Source organism: Erpetoichthys calabaricus, chromosome 11, assembly GCF_900747795.2.
Source record: "Erpetoichthys calabaricus chromosome 11, fErpCal1.3, whole genome shotgun sequence".
Taxonomy (NCBI): domain Eukaryota; kingdom Metazoa; phylum Chordata; class Cladistia; order Polypteriformes; family Polypteridae; genus Erpetoichthys; species Erpetoichthys calabaricus.
In genome coordinates this window covers 86,170,280-86,197,601 of record NC_041404.2, presented here as the reverse complement: position 1 = coordinate 86,197,601, position 27,322 = coordinate 86,170,280, and the positions used below count along the sequence as shown (strand labels likewise).

The 27,322-nt window shown below is 37.9% G+C and overlaps 1 protein-coding gene across 2 annotated transcripts; it reads left to right on the top strand.

Moving 5' to 3' along the window:
* Positions 1 to 3,884: 3,884 nt before the first annotated feature.
* On the top strand, positions 3,885 to 27,319 carry pih1d1 (PIH1 domain containing 1). Of its 2 annotated transcripts, none has more exons than XM_051934011.1 (11): positions 3,885 to 3,989; positions 9,243 to 9,344; positions 10,309 to 10,382; positions 10,738 to 10,923; positions 11,019 to 11,080; positions 12,710 to 12,791; positions 14,789 to 14,885; positions 17,139 to 17,165; positions 18,355 to 18,445; positions 22,904 to 23,047; positions 27,131 to 27,319. In XM_051934011.1, exons 2-11 carry the CDS (start codon positions 9,310 to 9,312, stop codon positions 27,170 to 27,172), a joined length of 840 nt encoding a protein of 279 aa, XP_051789971.1. In that variant the 5' UTR covers positions 3,885 to 3,989; positions 9,243 to 9,309; the 3' UTR covers positions 27,173 to 27,319. The 2 variants fall into 2 exon arrangements, with proteins under 2 accessions (XP_051789971.1, XP_051789970.1); XM_051934010.1 differs by having other exon boundaries at positions 3,901 to 3,989; positions 10,313 to 10,382.
* The last annotated feature ends 3 nt before the right edge of the window (positions 27,320 to 27,322 follow it).

The following is a 27,322-nucleotide window of genomic DNA, read 5'->3' as shown; positions in this document are numbered from 1 at the left end:
AACTCCATGCAGGGAGGACCCGGGAAGCAAACCCGGGGCTCCTAACTGTGAGGCAGCAGTGCTACCCACTGCGCCACCGTGCCACCCTTAAGTTTCCTACGTTTAGTTTAATTTTTCATGGGATAGTTAAGGCTCTTACTAACTAATGTTAAACTAATTGATTTTTGCCCTTAGCATAAAGAAGTAGGGGTTGGAAGTGTAAGAGCCATTTGCTAGTTATTTCAGTTATATTAAATGTTTGCCTATACATTGGTGCATAGTCTATGGGAGGTTCTTATAACCCCCACCAGCTGAATTGAATTGGTATACTCTAACTATTTCTTTTCCCTAGATTACTCTCAGTTAGTGTGTGTAAGGCATGGAAGGCACACGGTTTGAAGCCGTGCCTTAACATGCACAGTTGTATGTGCAGAGTCATAAGTTTAGAACATACTGAACGTGAAGTAAAGCCTAGTGAAATAATTCATCCTTAAGTATAGAAACAATTGAAGTTTAACAAGAAGAAACATTTTTCCTTTTTTTGTGTTTTATTCTACGTGTGTAACACCTCTTCTCTATTCTCGTGTGGACTGTTTGCTTGAATATTCAGTCCAACTTGTGGTGAGTCAGTATTGTGGTCTAACCTACATAATGAAGACAGAAGAACACTTCATGCAACTCCATGAAAAGGTAAATGAAAAGCAAAAAGTTGCTGAATACCCCTTGAAGTACAGCAGAATCAGTCATTAGCGAATGGAAAGAGTATGACACAGCCGTAAATCTGCTAGACTGTCCACAAGACGCTACTCTACAGTAGACCTGTGTAGCGGGGCTACATAGTTTACAGTGTCGTCAAATGTTAGTACTGAGTGCGTCTTGTTTCCATTGTCCCGTTTGCTGTTTATGTGTGTGTCAGATGATGGAAGGAGACCGCAACCCCAAACCTGGAAAACACATGTTCACTATTAATTAATTACAGCTGTCACAGGACTATTTAAGCAATCAGGAGGGAATAGCACCAGACCAGACCAGACCAGACCACACCACACCAGACCAGACCACACCAAACCACACCAGACCATACCACACCAGACCAGTTTTTCAACCACGGATTCAAGTTACCTGCTGTTTTTTCACATCGCACCATCGCACCATTTTCTTTTTCATTTTGCCGGACTGTCTTCCATCCCTCATCAGCAGAGACCCCGGGGTTGGAACATCATCCACCACACGCCGAGGAATCATGGTGAGGTTGCTCCAATTGCCGGGAAAATCAAACAACTCACTTATCTCTAGTTCAGTCATCCGTATTCAGGACAGTTTTTATAACAGGACTCAAATTCACGATCTTTCATTCCGTATATCATTCATTGTTGTTGTTCGTTGTTTATTATATGTTTCAGGGGCAAGGGAGCGTTTGTTGCATTTATATATGGTGGTGTCTCGTTGTTGCTGTGGTGGAGGGATATTTATATATTTTTTTTTTATTTATTTATTTTGCATTTTTATTTCATTTAATACAATCAATAAGTTTAATTTTACATATCTGCTTTTGTGTGCTTATATTTACACTGTCGATTGTGGGGGAAAAGTTTAATTTGTTAGAGGTACGGCTTGATAGTTAGATTTAACCTGAGTAAATTATCCAGGCCACAGGTCTTGGAGGTGTAGCTGCCAGCTGGGTGAGGGGTCGGCCGTTACACCTGTTAGGGTGTAAGGTGAAGTAAATGCTGCAAAAGACCAGGAAATCCTGAGGGTGGTCTACAAGAAACCTATGTCTTGGGAGAAGTGTTTTCCTGACAGGTTTGAGCAGTTTTGCCAAGATGAATGGACAACAAAATTGCTGTGTAAAGATGTGCAAACGTGACGGGGAGATTTATCCATACAGACTCAAGGCTGTCATGGCTGCTAAAGGTGTATGTGATTAATTATTTTGTGTTTTATATTTGTAACTAGTTTACTATGAAATGAAATCCTTTTATGATTCAATGTTGTATAATAATAAACTGTGAAGTCTTCCAAAGGGCTTGAATACTTTTTATAGGCATTGTATACTTCTTTTTCAGGTTCTTTTACGTGTGCTGTGTTTTAATGAGACACACAGATTATTCCAGTCCTGTAATTGTTAGTATGTGATGCTACTGGTGGCAAATGAAAAGTTTTGTAAAGAAAGCTTTCTTTTTGAGTGAGCATGAAAATTAAACTGTTGATGTTTTGAGCATTGTGAACTTGAACACGGACACAGACAGACACAGACTCAGAATGTCCCACAAATACACGTTTTATTACCATTCTGCACAACACAATTAACACAACCAATAAAGCTCAGTCCTTATCTCTTCACTCTTCTGTCTCTTTTCTTCAGCCACCTCCATTCCTCACATGCAAGCTCCGTCTTCTTCCACCCGACTCTGGCTCCCCGAGTGGAGTGAGTTGGCCTCCTTTATATTACACCTAGAAATGCTCAGGTGCTTCCTGATTAACATCCGGCAGCACTTCCGGGTGTGGTGGAAGTGCTGCATGCCAAGGCTCCAGAGATGTCCAGGCAGCCCCTGGTGGTGGCCGTGATGTAAACCAGCGTGTCCTGGGGGAGGTACTGTTGGTGATATGTCCATTCCCCTGGTCTTCTTCTCAAAAGGGCATCCCATCACAGCATATGCAAAACAGCATAACTACAATGTTCAATCGTATATCATTATTTTGTACTTACTATTAACTGGCATTGCCCCACTGAAGCTTATTTGGAAAGATGAGCCGGCCAGGGTGACCTGTGCGCATTACCTTGTTATCCTGTAACTTGCCCCACATTGGGTTGTGCATCATGCTAGTGTGCGTTCAGTTCAGGTCTTGTGTCTTGTACTTCTGATTTTTCTTGTTTCCCACATCTCTAAATTCAAGGGACTTAAATATTTTACCAGCATTTTACATAGGCAAAATAAATGAACCAGTATGTAAAAAATCAATGCATCATACTCAGTACTCACTGAGCGATTTAATACTATGATTTAAAAGCAAATTATGCATATTTTATGACTGGATTTAGCAGAACTGGTAAATGATGGATGGATGAATGTATCAGACAATTTTGCAATAATTATTCTGGAGCCTGATATCACCCACTTACAAATAAAATACATACAGTATTAGTATTTGAGGCCACAATACATTCTCGATTGGTGCAGACAAATACAAACCCCAAATTCTGATTCAAATCAATTACTCAAATGTTTAAGCCAACGCCTTCATTTGCAGTCAAAACATGTCTGTCTGCTCTGCATGCCACACTCCTTACGATGGACAATAGACGGTAAAGGACAAATGAAAAATAGCGAGTATGCCCTGGTGTCTTAGCATGGTCTGCTGTAGGAAGCACATTTTATTTGACACACTTACCAATACTTTGACAGGTGAAAGTGAAAAGTACTGCTTAAGTTCCAATACAAGAATCATTGTGAAAATGCTCTTGATTCTCTTCTTGACATAACAACTTAGGAAAAAATATTTTTTGTAGGTACATCAAAAGATGTCTGTTGCCATTCAAGAAGTAATTAGAAATGGGGATACAGATTGACAAGTATTCTTTCAAACACAAAATGAGAAATAAAACTGAGGCAACAAAAAAATCATAATTTCATGACAAAACTGGATTTTAATTCGCTCTCCGCCCCGTTATCCAGTTGAAGAGCCGATCCTCGCAGTATTGCCTTGACAGAACGCCAGTCTGTAGGCAGGCACAGCTAGCACGCAGTTCATCAATTCGAAAACAGCATTTCAAATTTGGGAAAACTATGAAAGCATCACGCCGCGCATCACTTCTCGCGAATTGCGGCTCGGTAGGTTCGCTTCATCCTCTAGCAGATATGCTTCCGTTTTAGGGGTCTCTTATTTTGATACATCGACGCGCATGAAGTACCGGAAGTTGCTGTTTTCGGTTGTGAGTCGTTGCTAGCGTCATGCGTAGCACGCGTTTTGTCGGTGTTGATACCTTAGAGTCGGGGTGACATAAACTGGTGAGTATCTCGGAAGCTCGGCGAGTGAGAGCACAGAAAGACTTTCCAACACGTTCGAGTCACTGTCACTCCACTTCGTGGATATTTTGAAAAGCGGGACTCCTGCAAACGAAATCTACTAACGCAAATACTCTTGTCTACCAGGCATGTCAGAAAATGCGCAAAACACGAGCAGGTCTTGTTAAGCAAAGGGCTGCATGTGTCACAGAGAACGGGAGAGTGTCATATTGTATATTCACCAACGTGCTTGTTTTGAGTTTGAAAAACGCCCGACGGAATGACACGGTTCCACATAACGTGCGTCGCTTACTGTCTTGCTCGGGTTTACATTTTTAACGCACCGCGCAAGACAACAAGCGCAGTCAATTAAATGAAAAGAGGAAGCAAACGCACGCAATGTCAAATTGAATTCGTGGAGAAGTACCATGTACTGTAATGACTTTACCGTCCAGTCTAGTCTGCTGTACCTCATACCCTGGCACTGGTAATAAGAAACTGTTCATCCCGTCGTTTTGAGAACTCGCTTTACAGTTACGCCGTAGACTCAAAGAGCGAGAGACTGAGGAAGTTATCAGAACAGAGGCACTGGTCACATTGTATGATATTACTTGGCATAGTTTATAGCCCCAAGTCGCAAGGTTTCTGAACATACAGTCATAAGAGAAAATACTGTAATATAAATATATTATACTTGCAAGTACATGTTTGTATATGTATATAGTATATTGTGTATACAATGGGGCAAAAAAGTATTTAGTCAGCCACCAATTGTGCAAGTTCTCCCACTCAAAAAGATGAGAGTGGCCTGTAATTTTCATCATAGGTATACCTCAACTATGAGAGACAAAATGAGAAAAAAAATCCAGAAAATCACATTGTCAGATTTTTGAAGAATTTATTTGCAAATTATGGTGGAAAAAAAGTATTTGGTCAATAACAAAAGTTCATCTCAATACTTTGTTGGCAATGACAGAGGTCAAACGTTTTTTGTAAGTCTTCACAAGGTTTTCACACACTGTTGCTGGTATTTTGGCCCATTCCTCCATGCAGATCTCCTCTAGAGCAGTGATGTTTTGGGGCTGTCGCTGGGCAACACGGACTTTAAACTCCCTCCAAAGATTTTCTATGGGGTTGAGATCTGGAGACTGGCAAGGCCACTCCAGGACCTTGAAATGCTTCTTACGAAGCCACTCCTTTGTTACCCGGGCGGTGTGTTTGGGATCATTGTCATGCTGAAAGACCCAGCCACGTTTCATCTTTAATGCCCTTGCTGATGGAAGGAGGTTTTCACTCAAAATCTGAAGATACATGGCCCCATTCATTCTTTTCTTTACACGGATCAGTCATCCTGGTCCCTTTGCAGAAAAACAGCCCCAAAGCATGATGTTTCCACCCCCATGCTTTACAGTAGGTATGGTGTTCTTTGGATGCAACTCACGACGAGTAGAGTTTTTACCAAAAAGTTCAATTTTGGTTTCATCTGACCATATGACATTCTCCCAATCCTCTTCTGGATCATCGAAATGCTCTCTAGCAAACTTCAGACGGGCCTGCACATGTACTGGCTTAAGCAGGGGGACACGTCTGGCACTGCAGGATTTGAGTCCCTGGCGGCATAGTGTGTTACTGATGGTAGCCTTTGTTACTTTGGTCCCAGCTCTCTGCAGGTCATTCACTAGGTGCCCCCGTGTGGTTCTGGGATTTTTGCTCACCGTTCTTGTGATCATTTTGACCCCACGGGGTGAGATCTTGCGTGGAGCCCCAGATCGAGGGAGATTATCAGTGGTCTTGTATGACTTCCATTTTCTAATAATTGCTCCCACAGTTGATTTCTTCACACCAAGCTGCTTACCTGTTGCAGATTCAGTCTTCCCAGCCTGGTGCAGGTCTACAATTTTGTTTCTGGTGTCCTTTGACAGCTCTTTGGTCTTGGCCATAGTGGAATTTGGAGTGCGACTGTTTGAGGTTGTGGACAGGTGTCTTTTATATTGATAACGAGTTCAAACAAGTGCCATTAATACAGGTAACGAGTGGAGGACAGAGGAGCCTCTTACAGAAGAAGTTACAGGTCTGTGAGAGCCAGAAATCTTGCTTGTTTGTAGGTGACCAAATACTTATTTTCCACCATAATTTGCAAATAAATTCTTTAAAAATCAGACAATGTGATTTTCTGGATTTTTTTTTCTCATTTTGTCTCTCATAGTTGAGGTATACCTATGGTGAAAATTACAGGCCTCTCTCATCTTTTTAAGTGGGAGAACTTGCACAACTGGTGGCTGACTAAATACTTTTTTGCCCCACTGTATACAGTACCTGTCAAAAGCTTCAGAAAACATCAGTTTTTCCAGGTTTTATTTAAACTTAAGCGTTTAAAGTCTAGTGAGTAACCTGAAATGACATCAGTGTAAGTGGTAGACTTCCAAAGATTTAAAAAAAGAATTTATTGCCTAAAGTAAAAAAAATGTCTTTTTAACAATTATACACAAGGGTCTCTTCAGGCAGCAAGTAATGGGTTAACAACTTACAGCATTTGTACAGAAAAGAATATGAATTAAGCCTTTAAAGTTGTTGGGGAAAAAAAAAACTGAACTCACAGACACCTTGGGCTTTCTTTGCAATTTTTCCAAAGCAAAGACCTATACTTTAAGTGTTGTAATGGTTTGCCTGTCTGTCATCCTTTGTTAATTGCATTTTTCTTGCAATTATGACTGCAATATACAGTGCAGTTATTGAACATATAATGCTTCAGAGGGTGTAGCAATACATTTTGTTCCCACATATTGTTTGTGAGTAATAGACAAAAGGTGGGACACCAGTAGGAATTGTTTGCATCAGATTTCAAGGCTTAATTCATTTCCATTGCTGCAGAAAAGCTGAACATTGTTTATTATAGGTTACCTGAAAGAGGCATTTTTGTTTAACTCTGAAAATTAAATTATTTTTCATTTTTTAAAAAACAAAAAATTGTTTAAACTTGTGGTAGTTTACTGCTTACCCCTGTACCACTCAACTTAAACTTTGTTACAATAACAACTGAAGAAATGTGTGTGTTCTAAAACGTTTGACCATTTCTATCTATCTATCTATCTATCTATCTATCTATCTATCTATCTATCTATCTATCTATCTATCTATCTATCTATCTATCTATCTATCTATCTATCTATCTATCTATCAGAATGATTATACTGTGTGTGAAATGTCTGTATTGAGTACTGGATAGTACCATCCCACTTCAAGCATTGACTTTACCTCACCTCCTGATGTTCAACTAATCCTGTCCGAGTAGGGCTTTGCACTATGCAAGATGGGAATAAAATCCATCCGTCCAGTGTTTGTATGAATCAGGCTACAAATGCTCATATGAACTGGACCAATAAAGCCCAGATGAGTTGCTTCCCATAAACATAAGAGAGAAAGTTAATGAACTGCTGGAACTTTCTCAGAAAGATGTATCCCTGTTTCCTGCATCTGTAAACCTTTTATTACATACATTAATGATCTTTCTGATCTTGAGATGGAGCTAGTTAAGTTAAATCATTGTAAGAAGTTGAAGAAATTACATGACGGGATGGGCAAGCAGAGTAACAAAAGAACAGCAGATTAAATATGGAAACAAATTGGACAACAAGCAGAATTGGTCAACGTGATGTTTCAATGGCCGTCTATATATAGAGCACATTTAAAACAACATTACTATTGCTGTAGCCAAAGTGCTTTACAACAAAATATGCAATAAACATAAATAAAATACATTAAATCACAATACAAAGTAGTAGTAAATTGAAACAAGTGACTATAAGGAACGATCAGTATCACTGAAGGCCACAGAAAGCAAGAGAAGAGAAATGCATCTTCCATTTAATTTTTAATAGTTTAATTGTGACTCCTTAATTTAGTTAGGTAAAGAATTCCACAGACGAGGTGCAGCAGTTGCAAAAGCCTTGTCCCACATAGTTGTGCACGAGTCAACTGACTGGTAGATCTAAGCTCTGTGGATGGCTGGTGTATTATAACACACAATTCAGATAAATAGGCATGAGCATACACATGTATTGATTTAAAAACCAGCAGCAAAACTTTAAAATCAATTATGAAACTAATGAGCATCCAGTGTAAAGAAGCTAAAACTGGAGATCATCTTCTTTCGGCTGCTCCCGTTAGGGGTCACCAGAGGGGATCAGGAGATGCAGAATCAAAACCTTCTTGCCCTGACCAAAAACAGGCAGCAGCATTCTAGACCAGCTGCATATCAGGGATTTTTTGCTGATCCCAGAATACAATAAGTTACATTTATCAAGCCCAGAAAAGATAAAAGCATCAGTAACTTTCTCAACATCCCTAGGAGATAAAAAGGGCTTAACCTTTGCTAAAAGACAAAGCTGGAAAAAGCAACTCTTGACCATAGAATTGATCTGGTTCTCATAAGAGAGTTTACTATCAAAAATAACCCCAAGATTCTGAACATGAGGTTTGCAAAGGTCACTGCAAGAACCAAGGAGTTCAAAACCAATTTGAGCTTTGACAATAGTACCAGCTATCAGCACTTCCGTTTTATTTTGATTAAGATAAAGAAAATTGTCTGCCATCTAGGATCTTAGTTCTACAAGACAATTGTGCAGCCAATTCATTGCAGAGTATAGACCTGTGTGTCATCAGCATAACAATGAAAAGAAATATTAAACTTCCTAAAAATAGTTCCTGTAGCATAAAGATAAATATAAAATAAAATAGGACCCAAAGTGGATTCCTGAGGAACACCACATTTAACAGAAGCAGTTTACGAAAAAGAGGATTTGAAAATGTCTTATCAGTAAGATATGACCTGAACCAGTTAAGAGCAGCCCCTCTAAGCCCCATCAGATGCTCAAGCCGCAACAGCAGGATCTCCTGACCAGTAGCATCAAAAGCTGCAGAAAGGTCAAGGAGGACAAGGACTGCTGCCAGACCTGAGTCAGTAATAACAGAGATTGCATTGAATACTTTCAGGAGGGCTGTCTCAATACCAAGGTAACACCTAAAGCCGGATTGGTAGATCTGAAATATATTGATTATAAATAATTCTTTCTAATGTTTTAGCCAAAAATGGCATTGGAAATTGGGTGAAAAAAAACCTGTACATTAAAAATAAATAAATAACAGACATTTACATGAGCCGTAAAATTATTACAATAGTCACTTGACATCTATTTTGCTCTTGACTACAATTGTATAGTATTTTTTATATTCCTTTACTCTTATGTGACTTTTTAGGAATTTAAATTCATGAAAATGTCATCCAACACCACAACTGATCAGTCCCTCCTTGCCACAGAGATGGATGCAGAAGATTTCTACAGTCAAATTCTGCTTCAGGTGCAAAGCATTTGTTACTTTCTCTTCACATCATAAAGAGTTTGGTGAATGTAAACTAACATGATATTTCATAAGTCAAATTTTGAACAAGGGCTTAAGTTTTGGTTGTAAATTATATTATCAGTAGTTTCAAAAACAACATAAACATCCCTGTCATATAAATTAACTGAATTTATAAGGGTAATAAGGCTAAATTACAAGTTTAATGGAAAATAACTTGGGCAATACAAATTATTTTTCTAAATGCTGAAGATGGTTTTTCACTTTGCATTCAAGACCACTTTTACAACTGTGCCTTGATCAGCAGCCAAACATACCATAATGAGTACAATTGTCTGTTCAAAAACTGGCACCTTTCCAAAGCCATCTTTTCAGAAATCCCGCAGCTGTCAGTTAATGACAAAGTTCTAAAGAGACAGCCTGGAGTGAAGCTCTCTTGAAAACAAAACATAGTTTTTCAAGGTATAAAATTTGTGCATTTAATAATCTTGTAGCAAGAGAAATAAATAACTTAAATAAACCGTTTAAACAAAGACATGTTTATACTATAAACACATTTAAACACTCTGGCCTACAGGCAGTGTTTTTTTAGTTAATTAAACCCATATGATGTTTCTATGCTTGGCACCTAATAATTGTATTTTGATTAACTGGCATGTCATTTAGTACATTGATTCAACATTTCTTAATTTTTAAAATAGAATGGAATAATAGCGAAGAAGTGTTGCTTAATGCAGTGTCCAGATTTGGATTTTTGTTTTTCTGGTCCCAAAACTGAAGTGAAGATTCTTTTTTCATATTTTCACAGTTAAAATACCTTTGTTGTATATTATTACTGTAACATACTGATTTGAAACTCACAACCATTAAATGGATATTTGGTAACAAGTCCGTCTGTTGTATGAAAAATTAAACCTACTGTTTTTGCTATGTTTAACTGAATGGCTGTGTTTTATTTTGTCAGACAGGCTGCTCAAGAGATGCAGAGTCAGGCAGCAACTGCAGACCCTGGATCAAAACAGATCAGACCAGAGCCAGGTAGGTGACCATACTAGTCTTCTTTCTAATCAGTGACTGGCAGAAATAGGAGAATCTGGTTATTTTTCTGACTTCTGTTGATGTGGTCTTTTCAAAGTTTTCCCAGTAAGGGAAGACTACATTAATCAAAGTTAATATATAACCGAATAGGCTTCTTCTTGGCGAAGGTTACAAGGATATAGTGAATATGGTTCAATATTTGGTTGAGGTTTTTTAGAGTACGACGGAGTAATCAGTTGTTTTAATTTTAGAATATTTTACATGAACCGTTTTATTTTTTTCCTTTTTGTAATCAAACTACAGATATTTTTTTCATTCACTCTTACTGTCACTCCTGTTTCTTTTGTTATTTTAGGTTTGTGTGTGAAGACTAAGTGCAGTGACGGTGGGAAAGTGTTTGTCAATGTGTGTCAGTCTTCACAGGTTCCTGCTCCTCCTCCCTTGTCCGAGGCTGAACTTATCCAGCTGCTCGAGTCAGATGATCCATCCAGCTTTAGGGTTCCCATGAGTCTCGGAGAACCACATGCAGAAGTTGACAACAGTAACTGATCTTCAGGATGATTTAAACCACTTCTTTTGTTTAACTTGAGTTTGAAATACAAAAAAATTTTTTATTTATTTTTTATTTTTTTGAAGGTTCGCAAGGCTGCACTGCATATGATGTTGTGATAAATTCAGACTTTTTTCAGAAAGCAAAGGTAATGTTTTGAAATATTTTTTTATATCACTCAAGCTCTGCTTTAAATTTATGTCACTTTTACGTGCTTCCTGTTGCTGTATATATCAGAGAAGATCAACATCATGTGGCAGGGTTTTCTTTATCCATCAAAATTATATTTTTGTTTGTTGATTTCACCAGTCTTTAAACAAAAATATATCCATCCATCCATTTTCCAACCCACTGAATCCGAACACAGCGTCACGGGGGGTCTGCTGGAGCCAATCTCAGCCAACACAGGGCACAAGGCAGGAACCAATCCCGGGCAGGGTGCCAACCCACCGCAGACAAAAATATATAAAAGGCTTTATTTTTAAGAGTATTTTTATGATTATGCAAGTTATTGAGTAAATAAAAAGAAGGTATTTTTATTTGCAAGAGTTATCGTTTGATAGTTTAATTTAGCTTACCACTTTCTTCTGCTGCTAACTGAGCTCTGTATTTAATGAAACAGACCACAATTACTTTTCACTATATTCTTAAGATCTTAACCTAAATGTATTACTGTTTTATTTTTGTGACATGAAAATCTATTCAGTCCGCTTTTTAATTATCTAAATTTTGATCAGTTATACTTTCTCAAAGCAGTCAGATGCCAAATATCAAGTCAGAGGTTTACTTTGATGAGAGGGCAGCTTAACACAGTCTTAGATGATAGTATGAATACTGCAAAAAATAATTGACATGAAACCCTGCTTCAAATCTTTGAAAGTTCAGTTTATGTTTATTTCCGATTTGGTGGACTATAGAAACAAAAAGTAGCGTAATAGATTTTGTGAAGTAAGGGGGATATGAAAAAACGAGAAGCCTGTTGGAAAGACACAAGCAGGCATGGCACAATACAACATCCTGAGTTACATTTTCTATTATTTTCATTTAAAATTCTGTTCTAACTAAACAGTGTCATGTTGGCTTTAACAGTTTGCTTTTGAGGAGTCATACTGAAAATGATCTTGAATAGGATGTTCATTCTATTTTTGTTATATGGACTCACTTTAATGCTTACCTTAATTGGTGTCAATGCCATGTTTTTTTATTCCATCTTTTATGTAAAATTTTTAATAACTATAATTTATCCACTGCTCCCTGTAGGCACACAATCAGTATTAAAATTCTCTTTTTAAACAGACAAAAGATTTTTCCTGTGGCTGTAAGTAGCACAAGTTTTTCAAAATATTTCAGTACTTTTCAAATTAGTCATATTTATTTAATGACATTTTTTAAATTTAGGAAGTAACACAATTTCACTGTAAATTTGGAATGAACTAATTTGTGGGATTGCCCTCAATTTCCTTTCTTGAAGACCCTGTAATACAGAACACTGCTTAGTCTCACCTGCTGTGAGCATGAAAGGAAATGGCTAGAAAAATGAGGCTAAACATGAGCTGTTTTTAAGGCTTTTGAAACAATATTTTTAACTCAGTAAATCAGTTAGATATTGAAAGCAAAGTATAAATTAAGAAAAATCTGAGCAACAGATGAAAAAGTTTTGAGTATGAACATAGAGAAACTCGTAAACATTATTGTCAAAAATGGTGGATCTGTATGATCAGAGGGAGTTGCTTTTTGGTTTCTGCACACATTTACTCTTTTAATTTATTTTTTGTAGTGTAATCAACTCTTCCTTGAGTTTATCATTGCTGTCTGCTTGGAAGGTCTGGAAATCAAATACAACATACTTCTATCAAGAGGTGAGTATTGTAATTTAAAGTATAAAGCAGTTGCTTTGTGAGTTGCCCTTACAAATTGTTTTATATTTCAAAAATAAGTTTTCATTTTGTGTTTGTTCACTCCTTTCCCAGCAACAGCTATAGTGTACATACTGTGAATAGAGGTCTGTACTAACATTAAAAGCATGTCCACCCCCCTCCCTCTGCTGCACAATTGTAATTATTTTCTATGTCACTTCACTAATGTATAGCTTTATGCTAGTGTGTTTATAATACTATTACCTAGATTTTTATCTAATGTTAAAGATATTATTGTGATGCATCTGTTCCAGTTCTATAAAATGACAGCAGTGTATAGACATTTTTTTTAAATGTGTTTTTGAATTAGATGTTCTTCAGTCAAAATGGTTTATTTTCTGGATGCTTCTCACTGATGTCAGGCCATTCTCTGATTTAAGCTGATCAGCCTTGGATTTTACTTCCTTTCTAGTCAGGAAGGAGATTTGATCCACTTCTTAAATCTGTTTTTGGGCTAATTTGGCCTATTGATTTCTTTGCAAATGTCTCTTAATTGGGGGATAATTTGTAGTTACAATTGAATTTATTTACTTAGAATTTTAAGTTAATGGAGTCTTTAGTGTAATACACACTGTTTTTGTAATATTAATCTCTATAACCACAGTAAATACTGATTTGCGAAATAGCCAGAAATCTAAAACGACAAACCTGTCACTGTATTGCCACACCTATTAAGCCTACTTGCACAAATATTTGACCTATTGCTTCTTGTGTAAAAATCCATACTTCTCCAAGGGTTCCCTGGTGAGATGCAGGAAAACAGAATTAGGATTTAAAGAATGTATGAATATTAATGGCAGATGATTTTATTATTAAGTGAAATATGCAAAATAAAGTTGGGGTTGGGGGTGTCAAATGACAGAGAAGACTGATTTGTGAAATTCCAGATGTACCAGATGCAAATACCTTGGTTCCCTTGTGATTAAACTGAAAGTTTTTAAAGTTTTCTCAGCCTGTGGTGCCTAGAGTTAAAGGGTGGTATGCAAAGGAACACAAAAGTCTGAGTGAAGGCAGAGAGTGAAAAACAGAAGATGTCACTGTTTAGTTATAGATCAAGACACATTCATGCAAAAAAAAAAAAAAAAAAAACCCAACTTTTAACATTTTTCTCTCTTTATGGAATTAGTTGTGAATTTCCTGTTGGGATTAATAAAGCTCTCTCTCTCTCTCGTTTTGACAGCATAATGATGTGACCAATCAGTTGCAGTCATTTTTTAGTTGTACTGTCACACATTTGAAAGAGGCATGATTATTTGTGGTTTAATACAACACCATCCGTACTCCCGATAATTGAACAGATGCTTTGCATTCATCCTTTTGATTGTAATGAATATGGCTACAGTTGTGCATGCAACCTTCTATCCATTTTATAACCAACTTCTCAAATTCAGGATCATTGGGAGCAGGTGTTCAGTTAATGGACAGAAACTGTAAGTGAATACATTTAGTATGTGTACATGGTAAAGATGAATCGGTCCACAATGATCATATAATTGTTTATAATCACTATGCCGAAAACTCCAAAGCCAATAAGATCACCCCCATTTCTTATTTCTGGGTAAAATTCTGAGCTATATATTTCTGTAAATTAAAAGTATGGAAACTTTAGACTTTCTCATTTTTATTCCAGATTAAACCACACTTTTATTCGTACAAACAATTGACTAAAAATAGTTTTACATTTGAAAAATTAAAAGACACACACATGCAAAAACAACATCTAATACTATATATTGTAAAACTCCCAGATACAATATTTGGGGGGTAAAGAAATATCTATCACCTTTAGTGTTACCTAATAATAGTTCAGCACTTGATAATTAGGCCAAAAAAATTGTGTTGCTTCAGAACATTTCAGTTCCTGGGATGGTATTCTAAGGAAAAAAAGGTTTAGAACCCTTGTTTTAAACAATATTTTATTTTTCTCTTTTTATGTGCAGAATGGAAACTATTGAAAAATCGCAAGTTTCTGGGCAACATCTCGGAGCAGCATATACGAACCAAATCTAAACCGGTCATTCAGGAAATTGGCTCTGGGTAAAGTTTACTGTTCATGGTTACTGAAACATTGAAGTGCACTTTAATGTTAATTTTTAAATGATTTGTAATTTATCTCATCTTTGATGTTGTTTTCAATTGTATTCATGTTTTTGTGAAGAGCCTGATTTTATGGTGGTACAATATTTATTTTTTTAATGAAAGTGTGCTTTACTGAATAGGACTGTCTTCTGAACCAATAATTTAGATTTAAGTATCTATTATTAGAAATGTAAACTCATTTGAATATATTTTGAGTTACATATTTTTCATATGATCGTCTGCGACAAAAATGATAAGGAGACCATTAACATGCTTTTTAGTGCATTTATTGAGGTTCCATTATTTATCATGATGTGGCATAATTATTACTTAAACAAAATGTACTTAACACAATTGGGTTCACAATACTGATGAAAGTTTCATCTTAATGAATTACCTGGGAGTATTTTGACATACTCCTCATCGCCTCCCTTTTATGGAACATATTTTATTATGAAAAGAAAAAACTTCACTACTGTAAAAATCAAGATGTCAGAGGTAAGACTAAGTTCTACATATGCAAGTCTCAAGTAAGCTTCAAGTCAAGTCTCAAATTAAAATAATTACGTTCAAGTCAGATCAAGTCATAGTTGAGACGACATGAGTAAAAAAAAAAGTGCTTACACTTACAATCAGTCCAGCCATTATATACTATTGATTTTTCCAGTTTTCATGTGCAGTTTATCTCTTACACACAGTATTTAAAAATACAGTTTTAAAAGCTATGACAGTTCAGAGTATCTGTGCACTTGCAATACCTATTGTATCCTCAGTAAGGTCATGGGAAAGCTAGAGCCTATTGCAGCAAGCAAAGGATACATGTCAGGAACAATCTGTGGACTGGGCGTCAGCCTGTTACAAGGTACACACACAGACACACACATACACTAAAGCCAATGTAGTATTACCAGTCCACCTAACCTGCAAGTCTTTGGACTGTTGGAGGAAAGTCACACACAACATGCAAGCTCCATATAGGAAGGACCTGGGACATGAACTGTGGGCTCCTTACGGCGAGGCAGAAAGTCTACCATTTCACTACTGTGTTGCCCACTTCAGAGTATGTTTGCATAATCAGCTCTCATTTTACATAATTTTACATATTTATTAATCAACTAAATATTTCCGCAGTCCCCCATTATTTAGAACATATTGCGCTTACAGAAAGTTAAATTTTGTCATGTAGTTGTGAACAATGTGGCCACATTAGCAGCCCATCATGACTGAATGCCTGCTCAAGTGGTTGATGGCATTACTAGTATTCTCACTAACGCTTTGAACAATTCAGAAATCTTAACTTGAGTTTTTTACACATATTGGTAATAAAAAAAATGACCACAGTTATATTAATAGTTCAGTTTTGTTAATTCACACAACGAGATACACTGTGACAAATACAATACTGCATACTTCAAACAACATAGACGTTTAGTAACTAACACGATAGATAGCAATACCTGTGGTTTGGGTGAGCTCAGAACAGAACATCAAGAAATTCAATTGGCGTTGCATCAAATCCAGGCTATTCATTGATCACAACTAACTTTTCCAGCAGCTACAGCTGATACAAGGCATTCTGTGTAATGGCTCAAAGACATCAACAAACAAAAAAGTCAATTAAAAATATCATAAAATAAATATCAAATGAAGATGTCAACACAAAAAACTAACATATTGTGATTATAAAAATCTAAACAATGACTGTATGTAAAACACAATAACCCTGATAAAACAAACATTCCTGGGATGTTCCAATCTCACCACATATTAAGTATTCTTACTTTGGCAGACACTTTTTAATACATATTCAGACGTGTTCTAAATTCAGATATAAATGTGACAGGCCTACTACTTGAGAAATGAATGCAAAGTTTTCTTCACACAACTTAAAATTTGCTAGGCTGTTTCAGCTTTTGATTGTCTTGCAACTATGTGGCCTGTTTTGCACTATTTTAATAATAATAATAATTTATTTATATAGCTATTTTCCTATGCTTAAATGTTGTGCTCGTACATGTTCCCTTACCAACCCACAGATCAAGAGCACTATATTTGAATCCTGTGCCCTGCAATTTTTAGTTGATTTTTGATTCCAGGGTGATCCACTGTTAGTGTGAGTGGTGTGTGAGTGGGTCCTATCATGAATGGTAAACTGTACACAACTGTTTTATTATGTTAATGATACTCACCATTTATGTTAATTTTCTTCAGGTCACCTCAGATCTCAGATGGAAATAGGTGAGATGTATATATTTTAGTTCAGCAAGTAATGAATTATTTGCTTATGGTGTGGTGGAGGGGTTGAAGTGTGGAGACAGAAATGTCTGATGGCATGCTGTGTTGTATAAAAGGGCTACACCACCAATGTAGCCTTTTAATGTGTCAGCATTAATAGGTCATATGCATGATGTTTCTGCCAGTCTGTTGTAAACTAAATTTTCCTTCTACAACTAAGCACAGGATGATACACAGACATACAAAATAAAACTTCTTAGTGCTTCTCAGGAATGGGCTGGAGGAGGAGTATAGGGACCTAATCAATGACTTTGTTAAATGGTGCGACTCAAACCACCTACACCTGAACACCAGCAAAACCAAAGAGCTGGTGGTGGATTTTAGGAGGCCCAGACCCCTCATAGACCCAGTGATCATCAAAGGTGACTGTGTGCAGATGGTGCAGACCTATAAATATCTGGAAGTGCAGCTGGATGATAAATTAGACTGGACTGCCAATACTGATGCACTGTGCAAGAGAGGACAGAGCCGGTTATACTACCTTAGAAGGCTGGCGTCCTTCAACATCTGCAATAAGATGCTGCAGATGTTCTATCAGACAGTTGTGGCGAGCGCCCTCTTCTACGCAGTGGTGTGCTGGGGAGGCAGCATTAAGAGGAAAGATGCCTCACGTCTGGACAAACTGGTGAGGAAGGCAGGCTCTATTGTTGGCATGGAGCTGGACAGTTTAACATCTGTGGCAGAGCGAAGGGCGCTCAGCAGGCTCCTATCAATTATGGAGAATCCACTGCATCCACTAAACAGTATCATCTCCAGACAGAGGAGCAGCTTCAGCGACAGACTGCTGTCACTGTCCTGCTCCACTGACAGATTGAGGAGATCGTTCCTCCCCCAAACTATGCGACTCTTTAATTCCACCCGGGGGGAGGGGGGGGGGGAAACGTTAACATTCAACATTATACATAGTTATTGTCTGTTTTTCACCTGCATTATTATCATTCTTTAATTTAATATTATTTATTGTATCAGTATGCTGCTGCTGAAGAATGTAAATTTCCCATTGGGATTAATAAAGTATCTATCTATCTATCTATCTAATCTATCTAATCTATCTAATCTATCTAATCTATCTATCTATCTATCTGTCATCACGATTGCTGCTGTTGATACGGTTCTGCTTTTCACTCTGTAGTTTAGGAGAGAAACCTCACCTAACCCTCACTGTAGAGCCAAGTGTTGGAGACCCACAGCATCTCATTGCAGAAATAAAACTTCCAAAAGTGGTAAGGAAGCCTTGCATCTATCTTGAATTTCTTTCTGTGTCTTCATTATTACCTCTGTGAATGCAAGTACAATACACAGAACAGTTTATTATTAGAATGTGCAGTATTTTTACAAGCACGTATTTCTTAGTATCATGATGAATACAGTGTCCAATTTGTTGTATTGATCATTCTTACTACGTGTATTTCAGGTTTGTCTACTTTGTAAAATACAAGATATTTGCCCATAGGGGATATTTGGCTTTTTACAGAAGCACATTAAATTATTAAACAAATAGGTAAATACACACCGACAATGGTCTGAACACACCCCAGAATGACTATTATGAAAGAAAACTTCTGAGTTGGCAGCCCCAGTACCAGTGAGGCATTATGCAGGCACACTGCTTTTGTTATAAAGGATCCCCAGTAGCCTTTCTTGACACACTTATGCTGAATAATTTGTTGGCTGAAAGTCAGAGAGAGGATGTGCAGCATTGCTCATAATGACACTGTTTTATTTTAATTATCTTCTTTGCTACTACCTCCAGGAGGACAAGAGTGCTGCCCATAAATGAGCCTGTTTTAATTACAGTAATGGTGGAGATATCCTGAAGTAATGCTTCTGGCTTAGCACACTGCAACATTGAAAATTGCACTGGTCATCACAGAATTGTAGAAGATGTGAAGGATGTCATTACCCACATTAAAGCAATGCAGCCTCATCTGCTCTTTCTTATATAATTCCTCTGTGTTAGGAGACCAGTCCAACCTTTCATTGATGTGGAACGAAGTACTTGTAAGAGTGCACCACTTTTACATCTTCTCCCCAAATAGTTAATGGACATAGTTCTTTCTGCATCAAAAAGCAAAGTTCTCCGTCTAACTCCTATACCCATATTGATACACCCCATAAGTACAGAATCATCTGAGAATTTCTGTAGGTGACATGACCTGGGGCCTCATGTATAAACGGTGCGTACGAACGTTTCCACGCTAAAATCGCGATGTATAAAACCTAAACTTGGTGTAAAGCCACGTACATTTCCACGGTACCTCATACCCTAGCGTACGCAATTTCTCCACTCGGTTTTGCAGACTGGCGGCACCCAGCATCAAAGCAGTGCTACTGTTCCTGTGTGGTCACCCTTTCTTTCTTAGATCCACATTCCTGATACGGCTTTATAAATACACTGAAACTGACTGCATATTGTTTATTAATGTAATGCATCTGATTGTAATTAACCTGCAGCAATATAATGGTCCAGGGAATAGCCATAGTATTCCAAATACCATAACTGTTTTAGCGTTGTTACTCTCACTGCATCTTCTTCTTCTTTCAGCTGCTCCCGTTAAGGGTTGCCACTGCAGATCATCTTTTTCCATATTACTCTCGCTGCACCACTCGGAGTATTTATATAACTGTATCTGAGTGGGGAATCACAGCAGCAGCTGATTGGAAAGAGAATTATCGGGATACAGCATGAAGCAGATGCTGCCTCAGCCACGGCAAAATGCTTCAGAAACTTTCCTGTACGGACTTTGCAGTTTAGAAAAAGTTTCATCCCAAGAACTATAAACGCACTCAATCAGTCCATCAAGTGCTCCTTGTAGAACTGTTTGTACTTATAAGTACAATTACCTCACTGTAAACTAGCACTACAGTTATAATATTGCACAACCTACGCCACTTTATAAAGCGCGTATTTACATGTGATGACGATATCATTTTTAAGAGGAAATACAGCAAAATATGTTGATTATATTATACAGATAAAACTTTAACTTCATTTAAATAATTTGTATTGTTAATAATCAAACATGTGAGGACACGGTGCCGCAGCACTAGCTAGTTCAGGGATTGTTCCTGCATTGCGCTGTATTCTTGCTGGTGCTGACACGACACTGGAAGGATAGACGGATAGAATAATTAAACATGTACTACGAAGATATTTCAATGTTCCTTAAAAGTTTTGAAGAATCGCCGTTTTAAGCTTACAGATGGCTTCACGTCTATTACAGAGCTGATTGTGTGGCGATTAGGTATTTGGAGAAAGAAAAGTAAGGACAGGAATTGGAGGTTAGTACGTTTGAAAGAGACAGTACTTCTGTAATAAATTATTTCATCGAAGGTCGCGCATGGCGCAGCAAGCCTCTTGCATGAGACACGACCAATCACTGCGCCACCGTGTTCTTATGTTTAATAACATGCTTTCATTCCTATCATCATGAAAAAGATATGACGTATACATCTCAGTGTTTTAATTATTCAGAGAGCTGTTATATCACGAATGTAATGGATTATGTGTCCAGTCGGAGAAAGAGAAAGCCCGTTTAAGAAGCAGGTAGTGATTCACATAGAAGATCAAATACAGAACAAAGCATTTAACGTGCTATTTTAGTTACTATGAGATTTGAGAAACTAGTAAATTAAATGATTTTAAGAAGTTTATGATGTTCTACATTAATGGCAAAATAAACTACATGATTAAAGTGGAAATTTTGAGATTAAAGTTGACATTTCGTGCTTTTTTCCCCACTGTGTGCCTATTTTTTTTGTCTGTACCCTAATAAGCTTTCATATGACACTCAGACGGTGGGCTACGACTCGCCTTTTGATGGCGACTTTGATATGTGACTTCTTTTTTATTTCGGGCACTGTGCGACTTTGTGAACTTGAGGTTTTGAGTTTCTCCGACACTCTGTCACTCGATCAACTTCCTTTTGTTGATTATACCACTGTTTAAACCAACAAATAGTACGTTTTTCCTTTGCCTCCACTTGGTATTCTCTGAAATTCTTATGTTTTCCCCCGTGCTTTTCTATTAAAGTGTATTTTGTAATGTATCTATATATATATAAAATCCCTATGTGCGTCCAGGTGTCCGTGTGTGGGTGTCTTCTGATGAAGCGCGCATGCGCGGGGCATGGTGCGATGCGCAATATTGCTGTCAGAGAAAGTTAGAGGCGTTTTACGGAAATACAAACCAGTATTACTGCGAGAGGAAATTAAAGGTACACAATACAGTGACGCATATTACAGCCACATACAAGCCAGTATTACTGTCAGAGGAGATTAAAGGCATATTACCGACGCGCACGCCTGTATTACCGCCAGAGAAAATTAAAGGTATATTACGGACATACAAGACGGTATCCTTCAATAAGGGCGCGCACAAAAAGGTGAGCCTCAAAAGGGCGACCTCAATTGGGCGCAGCGAATAAAGGCGCGCTCAGTTGAGGTCGCCTTTTTGAAGCTCACCTTTTTGTGCGCGCCCTTATTGAATAGAGCCGTACAAGACAGTATTACTGTCACAGAAAATTAAAGGCACACAATACACGGCGGCAGCCCACGAAGAATGGTCAGCTCAGCAAGTAAACATCAAGAAAAGAAAGGCTGAAAGAAAGAAAACTACGACCAACAAAAAGAATGAGGTCAAAGTCCCTTGCCATTTAATATAGACTGTTCCTACTAATGTTTATGCACTACTGTTCTAGCGCCCGTTATTGTAACGGGCTAAATGACTAGTGTAATAATAAAATGCATTGCATTTGTCATTCCAACAATGGCAAGTCACAAACATTAGCACTGCTTTTTTTGAACCCCATTCCAAATAACATAACAGACATAGCAACTGGACAGATGCACAGAAACTTGTCCTTTTATTAAGGTGGATTCCAGAATGAGAGAAAAGGGCAGCGTTACATCGAAAATTGGTTTAATTCATGTAACGCTATTTTCTTTGAATTGTTCCACTACGAGCTTCCAACGTGAAGGGCATTTGTGTGAAATTTCCAACTAGGTAACTTGTATTTCCTATTAGTCACCGAGCACACAAACCCGGTAGATTACGCAGTCCTTGTGTTTGTTTAGAGTAGTAGGGTGTTGTACCGTGTTAGCCATTATGGATGCAGTGAGAAGGCAAGCAACATGACATCTTTTATTGGCTAACTGAACACATTACAATATACAAACTTTGAGGCAACTAAGGCCCATTCTTCAGGCAAGATGTTTGGAATAAGACCGTTTCTCTTTGTACCCTCAACCTTACACCCCACAAACGTTCTTTTGATTTTATGATTGCTGAATGAAAAGCATTTCTTGCATGCTGTGATGCTTATTGATAATAAATTGTTAGTTAACATCTTATCTGTCCCAAAGGAATATTTAGATCAGTAGTTTTAAATAATAATAATACTATTAGATAGTAGTACTACAGTCAGCTACTAAACTTAACTGCTACTAAACACAGTCTACTGCTAGTATTTTACACTTGTCTGCTTTTTACATTACACAATTTATATGATTTTTTTAAGAATTTATATTTTATTGTATGAAAGAGCCTTTTATACAATAGTTTTAACTTCACTTTCAGATTTGTATTGAACTTCCCTTTATATCACTGCTCCTATTGTGCTGTTTTACTATATTCTATAATGTGCATCTTATGACACTGTCTTGTTCTGTTTTTACTCTAGTCTTCCTCCCGCTCCCTTATTCTTGACCTGGGAGAGGACAGGATAGTATTGTCAGCTCAGCCAGCTCTCTACCATATGGACTGCTATTTTCCGTTCTTAATTGATCAGGAAAACAGTCAAGCTCAGTTTTACAAGACAAGTAAGGTAAGTAATACCTGTATCTCTCAAATGATTGACAAAGTTGTACGATGATTTAGAAAGCTTCCTTAAGAATTTCATTGGCAATTTAGGGATGTGTGAAATGAATTTAAATGAATTTACATTTTTTTCATACTATATTCTCAAGATTCCAAATAATTGATTGCTGTTACAAGATTATTCCAGCCTCTGAGGATTATTTTTTGCATATATTTAATTTGAAATGTACTATTTTCAGGGTGGTTTTTCTGAGGCCCACTGCAATTCTTACTTTTATTTTTTATAGTTGCTCACAAATGTATAATATAATATATATTTTTCTGGTATTCTTTTTCATAGAGACCCCCTTATGTGTTCTTGGGTTAGGCTGCTTAGGCCTGCATGGTGATTACTAGATGGCAGAGTGGCCTAGTGCTGTCTGTAACACGATTAACTGTCTAGGGCGAGGGTTATGTATTCCCACTTTATCATTTTAGGCTTTCCGTCTGGCTATTTCAGTTTATTTTCTCGCATCCCAGAGACCTGTTAGATCACTGTGGTGTGTGTAAGAGTTGTAAAGAACCAATGTCCTTTTCCTAATGCTAATGCCAGGAGAGGTACATGGGGCCTCATTTATAAAAGATATGTGTGGATTTGAGTTTGAAAATGTGCTTGTGCCAAAAGTCAAGAAAATGCATACAGCAAAAAAAAAAATCTGATTTATAAAGCCTGGCCTACATATATGTCTATTCAGTTTACCTTTATAAATCACAATTTTCATGTAAATGTGTATATGTGAACACACTTTGAACTCCAGAAACAACCAAATATGTACTATACTAATCAACCTTGTGCAGATGCAGTCATGATACTGCAGTCCTTCATTGGCTGGTAGAGCAACCTCCCTCCTGACAAATTGTGCAGCACTCCACAACTAAGTGTGCCAAGAGCATGTGTGGTGGTGTAGCACCTCTCCTCCATGCTCTGGGCACTGGAGAAGCATAAGGGCTTGTTTATACTTCACGCTCAGAACGCGTACGTGCCCGCATCATGGCTGCCATGCATTCCCAGCGTTCATTTGACGCGTCTTCTGAGCAGGTCCTCAGAAATTAACGCGATGTGTGCGCAAGTTGCAGTACTAGCAAAAAGACAGGGGCGCAGTGTGCTAAAAGTTGGAATGTGACGTCAGAGTCTCTGTTTACTATCTACATGTGACAGAAAGCTGCTTCGAGGATCCTACAGGATCGGTGTGCTTGCTTTGATGTTTGATGAATGGTTTGATGTGCTGAAGCAAAATGCTGACATACAAATGCATTTGTGGTGCTTTTATATTCAAGTGTTGCATATTTCCAATGATAATGACATGATTACTTTCATGATGAAATGCATTAAAGTATGTATGTTACATTTTACAGATAAATCGTTAATTTCGTTTAAATAATGAATACTGTTAATAATTACACACATTGGGGTGACACAGTGGTGCAGTGGTAGCGCTGCTGTCTTGCATGGAGTCACGTCGCTAGTATTCTCTGCCTGGAGTTTACATGTTTTCCTGCTGGGTTTCCACAGTGTGCTCCGCTTTCCTTCCAAAGAAATGCAGTTTTGGTGACACTAAAATGACACTAGTGTATGTGAGTGTTTGTATTCACCTTGCAATGAGCTGATGCCTGTCCAGAGATTGTTTCAGCCTCATGCCTAATGCTTGCTGGAATGGACAAATCCCTGGGTTGATGGGTTTAATCATTAAACATCCTTTTCAGAGATATTGCAGTAAGGTGTCATCGGAATTTAATGGGTCTTACATTCTATATAAAATCCATTAGGTTTTATGTATGACCACCCACACCAAATGAAAACTGAGTGTAGCACCTTGTAGGTCAGTTAATGGCTTCCAGCACAGCGGGCGTGATTGAGAATTTCCTGACTTGTTGGCCTTTTCTCAGAGAAGCGACAACAGGTTGTTGCTATAAATTGACAAAAAACCAAGCAAGTTCTTTAGTCATCGGAAGTATGCAAAATTGACGGCCTTAAAGGGGAACTGAAATACTCTGTATATCGTGTGTTGGAAAATCTTCAAGGGTAACCCCCTCATTCTGAAGCTGTTACAAGATGTGAAGACAAGCAGTAGGCAAAATTGCGTCAAGAAAAAAAGTTTTAAGAACCACTACCCTACTTGATCCAGGGTATCATCATGTCCCAATTTCTCTGAAATGTTTTGTATAGATAGGTCAGAGTTGCCACAAATATACACGTTCTCCCGTCAACTTTTCTTTTATAAATTCTTATGTTTGCATGGGAAGTTATGTACACAGAATTCTGTCTCTCTTTGTGCGTACTCAAGTTTTATAAAGCTGACCCCTGGTCCCCACTTCTGTTTGTCTGTAGCTGTGGTTTGAGGCAGAATGAGCTGATAGGTTTGCTAATTTGGAACAACTATAAAACACCCTGAAGTTGACATAGGCAAGTATCCGCTTGCTTTTTACTTGATTTTGAGTTGTATTCTATTGTTGCAATACAGTATGTTGAAAGTAAATTCTGCCAACATAACTTTGGTTGCGTCATTTTTACGCTTAATTATTTTGTGAATATTAAGTGCAAGTTATAGCAGAACTGCATGAAGGAGGCGTGGAATGAAATAAGGACTATTTCTAGCTACAGGTGGACTGTAAAATCATCTGAGGAAGGGAACAACAACAGAGCTACTGAACTGAACCAGCTCTTCAACAGGTTTGACTCATCCTTGTCATTTCAGCTCTCCCCCAACACTGCTAGCCTCTATTTGCAAGCTGAGGAGGTTCTGCACTTCCAGCTACAATCTCTACCCTGCAAGACCTCCAGTGATATCACTCCTGTTGTGTCCAGGTCTTGATCCTCTGAAGTTTGCCTGTCAGGCACATATAGGTGTGGAGGATGTTCTAATCTACATGCTCCACAGAGCCTACTAACACTTGGACAAAACCAGCATCACAGTCAGAATAAAGTTGATTTGACCTATTCCATTAACTCCTTGTAACAACAGACATGAGTTTGAGAGGCTCAGGGACTGTGTCACAAGTGATGGTGTGCAATACTGAGGCACCTCAGGGAACCGTCCTGTCTCCCTTCCTGTATCCTCTACACATTGGCCCTACAGTATAACATCAGTGTTTAAAATACACAGAAATTCTCTGATGACTCCTCCATCTTAGGCTGCATTGATAAATGAAGATGAGTCAGAGTATAGGAGGCTTTTCCAGGACTTTGCTTTGTGATACAGAGAGAACCAAGTTCAGCTCAACATCAACAAGACAAAAAAATTAATGGTGGACTTCTGGTGTACCATAGAGCATTTGAGGCCAGTCACTATTCAAGGGGAGGACATGGGAGTGGTGCAGAGTATTCAAGTACCTGGGGTTTCGTAAACAACAAACTGAACAACACCGTGGCAGTGTGCAAGAAGAACCAGAGCAGACTGGACTTTCTGAGGAAACTCCATTCTTTGATGTGTGTAGCAAGCTGCGTGGAGATTTTCCACAAGTCTGTTGTTGTCAGTGTATTGTTGTGTGCTGAGGTCCCTGGTGAAGCAACTTGAGTTCAAAAGATTCACAAAGCCTGAACAAACTTATTAGGAGAGCCTGCTCCACCACAGGGCTAACCCTGGACACATTGAAAGCTGTTGTAGAAAAGAGAATGATGGCAATCTCCTCTAGGAGGTACTCTGTTGGAGCACATTTAGCCACAGGCTTGTTCCTCCACTATGCTAAGTAGTGCCTCTTTTCTGCCCACTGCTATTAGGCAATTCAGTGCTTCCTCCTGATGCCCAGACTAAATACTTGTTTATACTCTGTAATTTGCCGTTTCTTTTTTGCCCAATATACATTATTATTTATTTATCTATTGATTGAGTTTCTATTTTTCTTTTATGTTTCTGCTGCTGTATGTATCTACATTTCCCCTCTAGATTAATAAGGTTTATTCAGTTTCAATTTTTTTTTGTAATTAACTGTACTAACAGCCAATTGTGAATTAATCTTGACACATCATAACCTTGGATTAAGACTGAGCTGGAGCCTAATCCTACACTGTAGTGCCAGCCCATTGCAGTCATTTACCAATTTGCTTTTTCAGGTTCTGAAAATAAAGATGCCTGTTGTGTCATCAGTGGAGTAACCAGAGCAGATGAGCATGCAGTTCCAGTTGGGGTATTAGGATGAGAGTTCTATATATGAACCAAGAAGAGGGATGAACTTCAGCAGCATGTTTACTGTAAATCTACATATTTTTGCACAAATAAATGTACATATGGTTTTTACTTTATTT